Raw genomic sequence first — 15,003 nt, 5'->3', positions numbered from 1 at the left:
GTAACATGCATGTGATTTTTTTTCACAGGACTCGGGAAAGTGCTGAGTATACAGTGCAAACACACATCGGTGTATGGGTAAAAAAAATAATAATTAGTCTTTAAATGATCATTTCCTGATCAAGTGTCCCTTACATGTCATCATATTTAAGAATTTATAAAGCAGAAATTTGTTCCTGTCTTTTCTTTTGACCAAATGTGGCCATGACGTGTCACAGCAGACATTAGTTGTGTCTACATGGAGTTACCCTGTTGTTTAGAAGTTTTGGGTTTTTAATTTTTAGTTTGTCCAGCGGATAAGTTTCCGTGCATGTCTATGAGGTTTTTTTGATCAAATCTATTTGTGAGTTGTGTGAAACAAGTTTTGGGAATGTGTTTTTGTTCATGTATTGTCACAAAATATAACTTTTAAAATTGAGTGTTTCATTTTTCACCTCACTCAAAAATGCACTTATGTCAACCCAACGTTTGTATACACCTATGTTTGTGTGATATCTAATAGAAAAGCAACTCCACAGTTGAAATCAGACCAGAACTTCTTCAAGTTTAATTCTATTAAAATGGAAGTTATCTTATGTTTATAAAGATTAATTTACAAGTGTTTTATCCATTTCTCATTGGTCAGAAGAAACTACTACCATAATTCAGTGAATATTAGTGAACAACTGCTCATGGATGACTAAGTATTACCTCACAACAAGCAAGATATTCTTAACTTAACAAAAAATGGTTTTACACATTTTAAAAATAAAACAAAATATCACAAAATATGTTTGAAAACACTATGTCAAAGACAGGGAATGAACATAGTTGTGGCAGTTGAGAATTGTTTTCTTCTTTTAAAGTGTTTATTTATTTATGAGTTACTGGCACCATCCATCTCCTATGGCATATCCTTAATCACACACTAAAGGAAACAAAGTGAGTCACTAATCTATCTGAACACAGTGAACATGTAGAGATAATTGGGAAGAGTGTCTACTGTGTCAGCCAAAAAAGAAAACATCCATTACACAAAAAATGGCGACATAAGCAAGCAGTTCCGAACTGCTGACTTGACAAGGGCATACCGTTCCCCAAGCCCTGGTTTGGTTGGTAGAACCAGCAGCTAGCTAGCCTCTACACAAATTGTCTGCTTGCTCAGGCCTTTTTCCTGCCTAGGTGTACAGCCAGCTAAATTACTACCCATAGGAGTTTTGCAGGTCTGTGATTGGACTAAAGAATGACCCCTATGTCAGCTATCCCATAATAAGAGGAATAAAACCAGCGGTATTTCTGTGTATCGGAGAGCCCCAGCCGAGGAACTGAACTGAGGCCACATCTCCAGTTTTTATAACTTTATTGAAGGGACTACAGAGATTGTACATCATGTATAGCTTTGTAGGTCTATCCACCCGTTACAGGCGGTTACTTCTGGTCATAGCTGTGCTGTTCACCATAGCCGAGGCCCAATGTAAGTCAATTTTATTTTCTATTTTTTTTCCCCCAAGTATAAAGTTGCCAAAGAAGTTGTGTTTTTTGGTTGTATTCTTGATTCAATCTCATGCATGATGGTAAAGTCAACAAGCTTACTTGTGTGTTTGGAAACAAAAAAACTTTGAGCACAAACAAAACAAAATGTTTATGAAATTTTTTATCCTGTGTTTTTCACAAAGTTTTTTTACAAATGTTATTGCATGCTTTTAAGAATTACTTACAATCTGAATGATGTTTTATCTCTAAGCACTTTTGAAATGCTCTGCATGCCTGCCTCTCTCCCAAATACCCCCTAACGATCCTTGCAAAAATCGCTAAAAAAAATATTGTGGTTTATTACTTGAGTAAAAATTATTTACGGACCAAGAAAAAAATCAATCGTGAATGGGTATTTATCATATCTGTAAATGATATTCTTTTGTACAGTGGGAGAACTTGTGTGGACAAGTTTTAGTCAAACTTGTATTGTTCATTTATTTTTTAAATAGTCTTTTGTTGTTGTTCTATCATTGGGCTGTACTCTTTGAAGTTCCAGTTTGAGAAAAATTCCTTCATTGAACAGACCAATTGAAACAAAAGTCTACTCATCGCAAAGCAAATTATTATACATATTTCCAGTTCCAACTGTTTTGGTGATACTTTGTTGGAAACAATAAGTTGTTTTTAATCTATGAATATGTCAGTGTCAAGAATTTTGGTTTTGCCGTAAGCCGCTTCTACCGATTGCAAACCAAACGCAGAAATATGTTTTCCATAAATCAAGTCTTCAAAATGATAGAACGTCTGGTGGATATGAGTAACTTTAAGTTGTTGTTGATTGTACCCTGTTGTCCGTTGTTCTACTAGCTCCATGGTAGTCCATCATTTATAGCCTCAGTGTGTTAGACTCTGGGAGTGATCCGATAGCAGTGGTTTGAAGTCGGTGAAAGCAAATCACACGTTGACTCGAGCGATGACATGTAAGGGACACTTGATCAGGAAATGATCATTTAAAGACTAAATCTTGATTCAGGACAGAGCTAATGGTTCCAAAACAAACACACTTCAAAACTGATAGAAGATCGTGTCCACTATTTTGAATTATCTGATTGGATTAGATTGTAGCCTTTGTACAAAAGATCGTTGTAAGAATTGTCTTGAAAAAAAATTGTACTGATAAAAACCCGTTTATTTTATTTCTAATTGGTGAAATTGAAAGGAATCACTTGCTGGTGGTTGAGTTTCACATTTTGCCAACTTGCCTAAAGTTGATCTTGTCTGTTGTAAGAGACAAACCGTTCAATGAACAATGCAGATACTTATAAAGATTGTGTTCTATTTCTATCCATTTAAGAATTCCATGTTGTAAAAATTTTACCAGACATATCCCCTCCCCTAAAAACAAACCATAGCGGCCACAAACTTGAACTGAAATGCCCTCAGTGGAAGAAAGAAAAAAAATTATTGGACTGATTCAACCTTTTTTTCCAATGTTTCCCATGTTAAGAAAATTAAATGCATTTTGTTCCTGAATATATTTCGCGACACTTTTTCCTGAAAATAACAGGGCAAAAAATCAACAAGATTAACAATGCCACGGCATATGGTGATGATTAAATACATAAACTAATGGTCTTGACAGGACTCCATTTTTCTTTCCAGTCTGCTAAAAGCAATTAAACATTTGAAAAGAAACTCCCTAATGAAAAACACTTGCTACATTTACAATTTGTTCAACACCAATTGGAATACACACTTTGCCAAGTATTGTCTTGTCTCGCCCCTGTTTAATATTCATGAAAGAGTGGGAGGAGTCAAGTTTTTGATTGACATTTGGTGTTTGTGCTTTTAAGAAATAACTGCTGGCTCAGCAACTTGGATCAAAAGGCTTTAAAGTTATGTTTCTCTGCAAGCTCAATGAAAAGTTCCTTTGTTCAAATTTCTTTCTTTTTTACTAGGATTTATATGTAGTGATCTTGTTATTAGTTGTCAATTGAAACTGTGTCTTTGTTGAAGATTGTCATGAAGTTGTTGGAAGAGTTTCTATGTGACTTATTTTGTGTTTTCTTGAGATGTTTATTTGCTGGGTGGGGGTAGGTAGTTTCAACAGAAGGAAAATATTACCAAACCCAGTTTTATGTTGTTGAAGATTGTCTTGAAGTTGTTGGTAGAGTTACTACCTGTTTTGTGTTTTCTTTGCATGTTTGTTTGCTAGGGGTGGGTGGGTGTGTTGAAGATGGTTTCAACACATGGACAATTTTACAAAAACCTAGATTTTTAGGAGAACTTTTTAAAGTTTTGTGAGCATATCACTTGGTAAAGGCAGGGTGCCAAGTCGACCCAATTTGAACAGCTAAATCAGCAAGTTTTTGTGAGATTCTTGAATGACCCTGAAGGATCTGGCAGATGCTGAGTTACCCTCTGACCTGACAAGGCTGATATTAGTTCCACTTGCTCTGGGATCAACCAAAAAGCTAATTACTCCCCTCCAAGATTGATTAGAGCAATTTAAACTTATGTTCCCCCCTAAGGATTGCCCTGCTCTCGTTTTTTGTTGTCTTTCTTTTGGTGAGCATGAAAGTTTAACAAGGCTTGATCGGGTTTCCAAATGACAAACCGAGCAACCCTGAAATTTGGGCCCCAAAGAAGTCTCCAATTGAACTTTTTCTTTGATAACAGTCATGGGACAAATATTTTGAATTATACCCTCCTCTTTTGTCAAGGCTAATGGTATTTCACATCATCTTGAAATATCATCAAAATGCAGGGAACAAAAAGTAACTTGAAAGATCATTTTTCAAAACTGTTTCCCTCGGGGGGGGACACAAAGACCCAGCGGCCAGCCGGTCAGATTAGTTGAGCAGGCATAATGGCAAACAGCCATAAAACTTGGGGGAAAGAGTTAACAGAATTGACTTGTGACCTCAGTGAAGCTGGTTTGGGCCAATCAGAAGTTGCCTCCCAAAATCAATTTAACAGCTGACTTTGCAAACTGGAGTCTGGGCCTTGCTCTACGGTGTAAAGGTTGGCCATAAAGGGGAAGTCACTGGGAAGGTCAAAATACAGATGGGTTTCCCATGGATTTGGATTTGGAAGGCCATTGAGGTTTTTTTTTTTTTTTTTTTTACTTTTTTTTATACTACCCAGGGTTCCAAATTACTACAAAGAGAGAAAAAAAGGAGGTCACATGATTTTGCTCTGTCAGCAAATGCGTGGGGCAAAAGGCTTTTCTCAGCAATTTTTGTGTTGAAGGTGGTAAACTGTTGGTCGATCGCGCACACAGGTACACATGGGAGGCTCTGATTGGTTGAAAGTGTGTTAGTGTTCTCGTCTAACTGATTTTGAAGGAGAAAGACAAAGCCTCTGGTTCGGTTGGGAATGTGATTCTGTTTCATTTTGTTGTCTTTTTTTTGTAAATCAGAATGTAGTAGGCCTATGACATTCTGTAAACACTTTCTAATGAAGTAAAGCCAAGTTCCAAGTCCAGGTTCTTTGTTCAATTAATTTATATAATTTTCACAAATTTTATATCAGTCTTTTCCTTTGCAACCTGTTGGAGTTACTCTTCATGAAAATGAATATTTTGATGTTAAAAGAAATTGCAAAGTTTTGCCTTTTATCTAGCAGTTTCCCTTCGACTACCAATTGAATTTTTTGTCGCTTTCATTTCTTGCATTGATCCCCCTGAAATTTCTACTCGATGGCAATTTAAGCACTTTGCAGTTATTTGCTGTTTCATTGCAGAGCGATTAGCGTTGAAGATTTGCAGTCATTTGATAGTTGCAGTCATTCGAGAACAATAATGAATGAAAAAGTATCGCTTGTGAAATCTGAACTCTTTGTTTTTATCAAAGATGATCAAGAACTTAGAACGTCAGCAACTTTCATTACTGTAGATTATCTGTACTCGTTACTGTTTTGTGTTTTTTTTTCCTGTAACTTTTATGTTGCATTTGCATGGACAAGCATGTTAAACATACAAGTAAGCTTTGGTGGTTTGCTATTGAACACCACAATTTTTTTTCACTTTTCTGAAATTTACTTTTTGTTCTTGGAATGTTTTTTTTTTTCTATTTCTAAAACTTTGGGCTTCTTTAGCTTTTCTCAGAATGATCATGCATGAGATTGAACTCTTTATCTAAAAATTCTTGTTTGCATGTTATAAGTGTTTTTTTAATTGTATATTTTGTTGATTTTGTTCTTTTGTGTATTTACTGTATTGCATGTTTGCCTGTTTGAAATGATTTGTTATTGTATTGAATTGCATTTTGAATGTTATGCTTGTTTTTGATATGCATGATGTTGACGTTCCTTTATTTTTGTTTTTATTTTTAAATTTTTGTGAACTGCATGCATGACAAATATTTTGAAACTTTCTTTCATTTAACAAAGTTTCTTTCCAAGATTTCTGTCAAGTTTTCACCTCTAAAATACATGTCTCAAAATGGCTTTTGGACTGCATGATATGTTTCAGAAACTGTGCATGTCTTGTTTAATTTGAACTGCATGACAAACAAAAGTTACATGTGTGTGATGTTTTGTAACAGCAAAGATGATTGCCCAACTCGAAAAAAAAGAAGGGAAAAAAAGCACACAACACAAAAATCTTGAATATGCAGAAGCACCAAAAGTGTTATTGGAAGTTCATTTTTAGATCTGCTCTATGATTGGTTAGCCGTGCTGGATTTAACAGTCATCAGCCAATCAGCAAATCACAATGCACTTATATTATGCACTCTATGTTTCTAAATGTACCCCAATCTAGTAATTAGGAGGAGTTGTTGCCAGAAATCTTGAGTTTTATGGTTTTGTTATTTGCATGTTGTTTTGATTTCAACTTTAAAAGGTTAGTGTTGATCCATTTTTAGAATTAATGAAATTGAATCCAGATTTCTTCCAGTAATCTTCCAGAATTGAATTCGTTTGCTTTTTCTTTTTTCAGAATCAATATCTCACTTGAAACAAAGAAGTTTTTCTGAAAATATTCCATCTGAAGACTTTGTTCCGATCTTTGTTTCTTTCCATAAAACAAGTATAGCTAAACATTTTGCAAAATGGATCAACAAAAACCTAAGATTTCTTTCATTTCATTTTGATTTTATGTTGATGTTTTAGTTACTTTCTGTGCAGTCATTATGGTCCACTTGTTTCTCCTCCGGGACTCTGGCTTCCACTGATCATGTGACCCAAGTCACATGATTTCTTCCCTACTTCAAGTAGACAAGGCTCTACAGTTCGAACCTGGTGACTTTTCAAAACAAAGAGTTGGTGTTGTTGATTCCATATTTGCTTTATCCATTTTCATACCCCTGTTTCTATGGCCTCCTCCCCTCTATTGTCATACAGAGCATTCTGTAGCCTCCCATGTCATTCTGTTGCCTCCAAGATCTGCAACCTGGTTGCATCATTCCTTACATTTTCCTTGTCTGTCTGTAACCTCCCCTCCTTATTGTAGTTTCCATATCATTCTGTAGCCTCAAAGATTTTTTGTGAAGCCTCCTGTTTTTACCCGCCACCGTTTTGTAGCCTCAAACCTCATTTTGTTGTCGCCCACATCATTGTTTTGACTTTTGTTGATAGTAGTTTTGTCCGCTGTTTTGAAATTGTTTTTAAAAGTAAGAGAAGTTTGTCTTTGTTTGATGTTGTTGACGGATTTTTGTGTCTGCTCTCCACACAACCATTAAAGTCTCCTTTGCCATTTTTGTGTTCTTTGTTTGTTGAATTACGGAGAGTAGAGTGGCTTGGAATCTTGTTTGTGTGAGGATGTGAGAGAGGTTTTGTGTTTTTTAAACAGTTTTATGAACAGTAAAGAAAACAATTTATCCACAACTAAAACTTCAATAGAATAAGTAAAGGTTGATGTAAACTTAAGAAAACAATAAAAGTATGAGACATGACTTTTGCTGACTTTGGGTTTTGACATAAAAACTAAACACAGACCCAGGTACTCAACCCAGGTGTAGTGCATTTTTAATTTTTTTTATTTGAAACCTTCGAACATAAGTACATAAACATATAAAATTGTCCTGGTCAAGATCAAAGTTAAAAAAAAAAAAAAAAAAAAAACTGATGACAAGGAAAGTTGACCCGGAAATGAAAACTTTGAATTTGTGGAATACTAAATGATTAAAGAATATTTATTTTTGGTCATGTCACCTTGAAATCTTTTGAAGTTACTACTTGGATTTATACCCATCCATCCATTGATTTAACACGGGGAAAAAAATCCTATAATATCGTTGGTGGGCCTTAAAAATGAGAGGCGGTTTGCTGCGGAAATTTCAAAAGTGTTTGATCGTTCACCCTTGCCAAATAAAATTTAATATTGGCATTGATTGAAAATTGTGATGATTTTGAAACTGGATAGTTCGCGTGCCACATTTTGGTTCCAGTGTTGCCAGGAGCTGAGGAAGATGCCTCGTCGTCGTCATCGTCGTACTTAAGCTCGACATACGTTGGTAATCATCTTCCGTGTTTTCACTTGAGCGAGCTGTACATGCACGGATCTGAGTGGAAGTATGATGATTGCACAACGTGCTTTTGCGATAATTCCACAACTAGATGTGACATGGAGAGTTGTCCGCGATTACCATGCTCTGAACCTATCAAGCTTAAGGGTGAATGCTGCCAAAAATGCCCTTTCTGTAAGTAAGCTTTTGAATCAATGGGGAAATTAATTTACTTCTAGGTGGTTTTATTTAAGAAAAATAAAGTTAAATTCTTTTAAACTTAAGGGCCTTTTGAGTTAAAAATTGGATTATCAAATTACTAAGGAAGTAGTGTTTTTTAATAACCTAAAAACTGTATAACCTTATAACCTAAATTTTGTTCAAGCAAATGATGCCCGTAAGAAATCCCAATGACATTGAAATGGCATTAATCATTTCCGGCCCCTATTTCTTGCTAGATGTAATGACAACTGCAGTATGTTTGAATACTTTCGTGAAATCAAAATATGCTGAAAAAGGAAAATGAAAAAGCCACTAATAACTTCCCGCCCTTTTTTCTTGCTAGATGCAATAATAACTCAACTGTCGCCCTCATTGACGGGGGCCTCAGGATCTGTAGCAGAAGGAGAGGAAAACAGAGTCCAACTTGATCTCGACATAAATTTTGTTGATTCACAAGATACCACATCAATAAATGGTAAAAAACTTTGGCAGTTGAGTGTGTGGACCAGCCGAGATAAAAGGGGCGAAGCTGCGAAGGTTGGTTTTGTTGAACAAGCCTTCTCGACGGCCCAAGAAAACACACCCTTGCTAAAGAGGAGTCCATTTCGCTTTCGCTATATAAATTACCCGATGGACTTGACGGGTGAGAGATGTTCAGATGTTAAGTTTATTTGTGTGAGATTTGCACAGGGGGAGAAGCCAAACCCTGATTTTTTCTTCAGTGCTGAGCCGGATGATGAAGTGTTGACGGAGTGTATTGAAGCACCTGCCTGTCATGGTAAGTGTGTACTGTAAAAAAAGTTGTCCGTTTGTCATTTAAAAAAAAAGTCATAAGCAACTATTTGAAGTTTTCTTTATTGTATATTTGGTTTGCGGTCACACCATGTGTGTATCTACTTGCTGGGTAGATTATGTTCTTTTGAGAACTTGTCTTGCTTTTTATTCTAATGCTGCAGAATAGATTTCTTTTTTGGAATTTGAGAGATTTCTTGGTTCCAAAAAGAACTGGTTTAAGTAGATAATGCAAAATGGCGTGAGCCCTGAACCAAATAAACAATGATATCCTCACCATGAAAAAACTTAAATCCCACAGTTTTCTTCATGTTGTTGATGTTTTCTTCATATCTTTTAAATTGATCTGAATAAGTAATGATAATAATGCATTTTTACCTCGCGGAGGGTGCTGCTGCAACTCACGCCTACTACAATCATCATCTAAGATGTATATATTTTCTAACTCTTTTGATTTCAGGTGTTGTCATTAGGGGTCTGACATGGAGCTACAATGCAATGACTGTAATTGCTGGTCAGGCAAACCCACTCTTCATCAACGCAGTGGCTCACTTCACCTCCACCAGTAGTAGTGTGTCCGGGAAGAGACTATGGCGTCTTGGTATTTTCGGATCCAGGAATGAAGAGGGGACCGGGGAACGGTTCAACTACGTCCGACAGACACTGCCAGCAGCAGATGCCAATATGCCGTTGGTGGACGGAAACGATATCAAGTACGCCGATGCTATGGCGGAGTTTGATATCGCAGCGATTGGCTGCAATGGATTCAATTATGCGTGTATGGAGCTGACGAAAGGGGACAGGCCGTCCCCTGATTTCACACATTCGGTTTTGGATGACGAGGACGGTGACGATGTTCTGACGCTTTGTGAAATGGCGACATGCAGAGCTGGTAAATATAACTTACAAACTGAAAGAGTTTCCTGAAATCTTTTTCTACAACTTTGCCTCACCTAGAAATACAACAACTGAAAAGTTAAATAGCTTTCTGCAAATGTTTACAAAACTTTTGCCTTATCTAGAAATACAACGACTAAAAAATTTAAAAGCCCCCAGAAAACTTTTCTGCCTAGTCTAGATATATTCACAAAGCAGAACAGAAACAAACTTTCCTCAAAAGAAAAACAGATGTGACTTGAGTCCAAATTCAACAATGCTGTGTGGAAAGGAAATAACTTTCTTCAAGGGCCAATGATTTTCTTAAGATTTTTATCTGATTTATTATAACAATGCTATCGTAGTCCCGGTGCTAAAACAATTACAAATTTATAAGAATCATTGACATTGTTGTCATTCTTGACAACTTCTACTATAAACCATCAAAAGAAAATAGAGAAAGACTATTCATGTAAATTGACGTGTTTCTTATTCTTGTGTTTGTCCAGTATCGCACATTTTAGATATTGACACTGAGCTTAAGTATGGGTCGATCCTTGACAGTCGTCCCATCAACCCCTTCAGCATCACCATGGAGATCGATGGTGGAAATGTTGGAGCGGCAGGCGAGGACCTCTGGAGGGTCAGTGCCTTCGGCAGCGAATCGCCCGACGGGCTCGGGGAAAAGTTTGGCGTCCAGTCCCAAGTTCTGAACGAGGAGCAGCAGGACATAACATTGGAACTTCTCCAACCGATGGATCTCGGTCCCGTCAATTTCAATTTTGACATGACCGATCTGACTTGCAAACAGGTCAAATACATGTGCTTGTCGTTCAGCAAGCTGGACGAGGCCACCACAGTGTTTTCGTTGAATCCAGTCCCAGACGAAAGCATTCTCACACAGTGTGAACCGACTCATTGCGAGGGTAGGTAGCATTTCAACAACCTTCTTTAAAAATTGTAAATTAACTACATCAAGTGTGCACTTTTTATCTTTCCGTTCTGATTGAAATGGCTTTTTATTTGCAGTTCGTATGTAAGTGTTTAGTTTTATCTTACTTGTCTAATTGTAAAAAAGGATTTTAAAATCACTTGATGAAGATATGGTGGTCCCATATTTCTAATTTAAAAGTTGTGCATAGATTGCAAATTTTTTTCCTAGAATATGCACTTTATTTAATTTGTGTTAAACATTCAAGTTTTTATATGAGTTTCTTAGAAATTTAAGATTTTGATGTTTTTTTTTCTTTCTTGTTATTTTCTTCTTCTGTAGCTGTTTATGCTCGTCAGTTAACCTGGGACTACGAGTCCGAGGAGATCACTCTAGGAACGAAAACTCCACTCGTGTTGAGTAGCACAGTCCACTTCACACCAACGGGTGAGAATGTCACAGGCACCGACCTGTGGAAACTCACACTCTTCGGAGGGAAAAACAAACGGGGGACAGGGGACAGATTTACTCCCACCGAACAGCTCCTCGATGCCTCCCAGTCTGCTACACCCTATTATTCGGGGTCAACCCTACAGTTCGAAGGCATCACGACCGAGTTTGAACTGGGGGCGTTGGGATGTGCCGAGTATGATTTCTTCTGTATGGAGTTCTCACAGGCTGAGAATTCTCAACCTGAGTTTCATTTGCTATACGAGACGAACACGACATCTTTAGTTCGTTGCAAGAGAATGGAATGCTCATCAGGTGAGTGCTTTAATGGCTTCAATATTGGTGTACTTAGTCGTTTTTGATTGAGGAAATCAGCTGGTAAATAAACACAGGAAGAGGATGCTTGTCTTACTGTCGCCAATTGTTACGAGCCTTAATTAAAATCAAACTTCAAGAGAATGACAAGTTTTTCAGACACAGTTTTTAGAAAACACTAGGAAACAAGGTCATTACTTATTCAAACCAAGGTTATAAAATTGAAGGGTGTGGTGGAATCAGCATTTATTAGCCTTTGAAAGACTCCGCTTGGGTCGAAACGTCAAGCCATTGTCTATCTTTAGCCTGCAAATAATATGTGCGAACATGTCTCTAACCTTTTAGTTTGAATTGGCTCTATTCTAGATTCTAATTTCGCAAATGAAACTATTTTCGATTGAGCAGGTCTCAGAAATTTGGTAAAAGGTCTTTAAAATATGTTTCTTTGGATTTGTCTTGCAGTGTTGTCAGCGGAAAACTTCCAAGCCCGACTCGTGAAGGGCTCCATTGTCGATGGCCGCCGCAGCAACAGGCTACAACTCAGAGCCTCAATTGACAGTACCGATTCTGGCATTGAGGGCGATGATCTCTGGAAGATGAAGGCTTACGGTAGCACAAACTCTGATGGGAGTGGGGTGAGGTACAATGAGTTGGACCAGGTGCTGACCAATCTTCAGCAAGACACGGGCATGGCAGCTCACGATACCCTGAACTTTGTTCCTATCGGTCTGAATTTTGATATGGAGGAACTCGGCTGCAGCGAGGTGAAGTACATCTGCCTGGAGTTGCAAAGGGACCCCAGCTCATCTGTGATTTTCTCTCTGGAGTCTGAAGGCGGGCTAACGAGGTGCATGGAGCTTAGATGCGAAGGTGAGTTTGTTTCATCAGAACCATAAATTTCATTTATTTCAACCTGAAATTCCAACCTGAACATTCGAGGAGCATTTAGTTGTGGTTAATGTTGTCAATCTTAAAATCTTGAAAATGTATGGAAAAAATGCTCAATCTTAATGTATTTGAACCAATTCTTAACAATCATAGGTTTTTTTATTTTCTTACATTTACAATTAACCCCAGAGAAAAGCACTCAAAACATTCAAATTGGTGGGCAAGAGAAGAAGATGTAGATGGGAATGTAGATTATATTTATTGAGAAAATAGAATGAGCTGTTGCAAATTGCTTATCATCAAAAAGTCCCTGTGGTATAAACGCAAATAATTGGTATGGCCTGATGGTTCAACCCTAGCAGAATCTTTCTCAAAGGCTAAAATATTGATTGTAATATATCGTTTTTGTATTGTCATTTAGGTGTTTATGCTAGTAGTGTTTCCTGGGACTATCAACCAGGGAGTATTACCCTAGGCCAAGACAGTCCTCTGGTAGTCAACGCAATGGTAGAAATGGCCAACATGGGCAGCCCGATCTCCGGATCCAGCCTCTGGCAACTCGGCCTATTTGGCAGCAAGTCCCCAACAGGCGAAGGTCGACGCTTCAATGCCAAGAGACAGATTCTGAGTCGGAGTCAGGAAAGATTGGATTACGCCAAACTGGGCACAACGCTAGATTTCAGCAATACGGGCACCATCTTTGATATCGGAGCAATCGGCTGTACAGACTATACCCACATCTGTGTTGAGTTTGAGCAGTCTCAGACGCCGAGGCCCGACTTCTATTTCTTCACTGAAGATGGCTCCTCATCTCTGGTGCAATGTCAAGAGAGATCCTGCACCTCAAGTAAGACTGATAACAAAATCTGTTTTCTTTCCTCCTAGAAAATAGTTATAAATGTATGTCAAATTTTGGTGGCATTATCAACGATACATAAAAGTTTGAGTCTTAGAAAAGGACAAGGTCTTGACGTTGGTTTTGAAATGGTGAATCAAAGGACTAGGTCGAGTCTGTGATTTTGAAACAGTAAATCAAAGGACTAGGTCTAGTCTTTGATTTTGAAACGGTAAATCAAAGGACTAGGTCTAATCTTTGATTTTGAAACAGTAAATCAAAGGACTAGGTCTAGTCTTTGATTTTGAATTGGTAAATCAAAGGACTAGGTCTAGTCTTTGATTTTGAAACAGTAAATCAAAGGACTAGTCTTTGATTTTGAAACGGTAAATCAAAGGACTAGGTCTAGTCTTTGATTTTGAAACAGTAAATCAAAGGACTAGGTCTAGTCTTTGATTTTGAAATGGTAATTCAAAGGACTAGGTCTAGTCTTTGATTTTGAAACGGTAAATCAAAGGACTAGGTCTAGTCTTTGATTTTAAAGAATCAATTACTCTCAGTGATCACACAAGACATAATCTACACACTAATATCTACACTAATATCTTTCCAATCGTAACTGTTTTCTTTTGCAGATGTTGCTGTGAAGCCTTTAACCACCAACTTGCGAAGAGGGTCGATCGTTGATAATCGTCCGATCAACCCGATACGGTTGGATCCAATGATAAGCAGTGTCGATCTGGGTGTGGCTGGAACAGACCTGTGGCAGCTATCGGCCTATGGTAGTAATAACGACGATGGAGCAGGCACTCGCTACGCTGAGCAATCTCAAATCCTCAACCAGAGACAAACCAATAAGATGCTTCCCCCCGATGGGGAAGAACTTGATTTTGGGCCCATCGACATGAACTTTGACATGACAGGACTTGGCTGTGCTGATGTTAGATTTATCTGCACAACGTTGAGTCGAGATCCGAGGGCGAGTGTTGAGTTTACGCTAGAGCCCCAGCCAGATCAGTCTGCACTGACTAGCTGTCAGCCCTTAGTCTGTGAAGGTAAGCCACATCATTTTGTAATAATATTTTTGTAAAAAAGTATGATTTCTTTTGTAATCATGTAGAATCTTTGTGAGATGGATGAGAAGTTTTATAAGTAAAAGGTATTCTGATCAGTGCTCTACAATTTCTCCTCTAGGTATTTATGCTGAAAACCTTGAGTGGACACTTGATACCACAGAGGTTGTCCTGGGTCAAAAGAGTCCGGTCATCATCCATGCAAACGTGACAATGGCCGACTTGGGGTCAGATATATCTGGCCAGAAACTCTGGAAGGCCAGTCTCTTTGGCAGTAAAGACCCAAACGGTGAGGGTGATCGATTCAGCGAGAGTGAACAGATCCTAAACCAAGAAGGTATTGGTCAATCTGCCCAACGAGGATCAACAATGGTTCTTCCGGACAGTTCCACTCTGTTTAATGTTGGAGCCATTGGGTGCACTGACTGGAGATACGCCTGTTTAGAGTTTGGACAGATCAACAGCCCAAAGCCTCCATTCCACTTTTTCACAGTCGGTGGTGAGCCAACACTGATCAAATGCCAAGAAAGACCCTGCTCTTCAGGTAAGATAATTTGTAGATTAATTATTAAGGAGATATTCATTGTTTTCAAACACTAATATGGGACAATTTGACAAACTACTAACATTTGGTTCTTCTTCATCTTCTGCCAGGAATAGATGTTCTTTAGTCACTGACTCAATCTTTGGTTATTAAATTAATTTGTGCAGTTTTTTT

General features: G+C 37.9%; 1 protein-coding gene across 1 annotated transcript in view; it reads left to right on the top strand.

Annotated features, from left to right (window-relative positions):
• The first annotated feature begins 7,935 nt into the window (after positions 1 to 7,935).
• The window catches only part of LOC139937260 (uncharacterized), a 40,480-nt gene continuing 33,412 nt past the window's right edge, over positions 7,936 to 15,003 (top strand). The window contains exons 1-9 of the mRNA XM_071932359.1: positions 7,936 to 8,098; positions 8,469 to 8,903; positions 9,378 to 9,809; positions 10,303 to 10,719; positions 11,067 to 11,489; positions 11,952 to 12,359; positions 12,799 to 13,224; positions 13,848 to 14,267; positions 14,407 to 14,829. Of these exons, the coding sequence (XP_071788460.1) occupies positions 7,951 to 8,098; positions 8,469 to 8,903; positions 9,378 to 9,809; positions 10,303 to 10,719; positions 11,067 to 11,489; positions 11,952 to 12,359; positions 12,799 to 13,224; positions 13,848 to 14,267; positions 14,407 to 14,829 (3,532 nt within the window). The 5' untranslated portion in view covers positions 7,936 to 7,950. The remainder of the gene's footprint in view (positions 8,099 to 8,468; positions 8,904 to 9,377; positions 9,810 to 10,302; positions 10,720 to 11,066; positions 11,490 to 11,951; positions 12,360 to 12,798; positions 13,225 to 13,847; positions 14,268 to 14,406; positions 14,830 to 15,003) is intronic.

This window comes from Asterias amurensis, chromosome 5, assembly GCF_032118995.1.
Source record: "Asterias amurensis chromosome 5, ASM3211899v1".
Classification (NCBI taxonomy): domain Eukaryota; kingdom Metazoa; phylum Echinodermata; class Asteroidea; order Forcipulatida; family Asteriidae; genus Asterias; species Asterias amurensis.
Note: the sequence above shows the minus strand (reverse complement) of the source record. Positions and strands in the feature narration are given on the sequence as shown.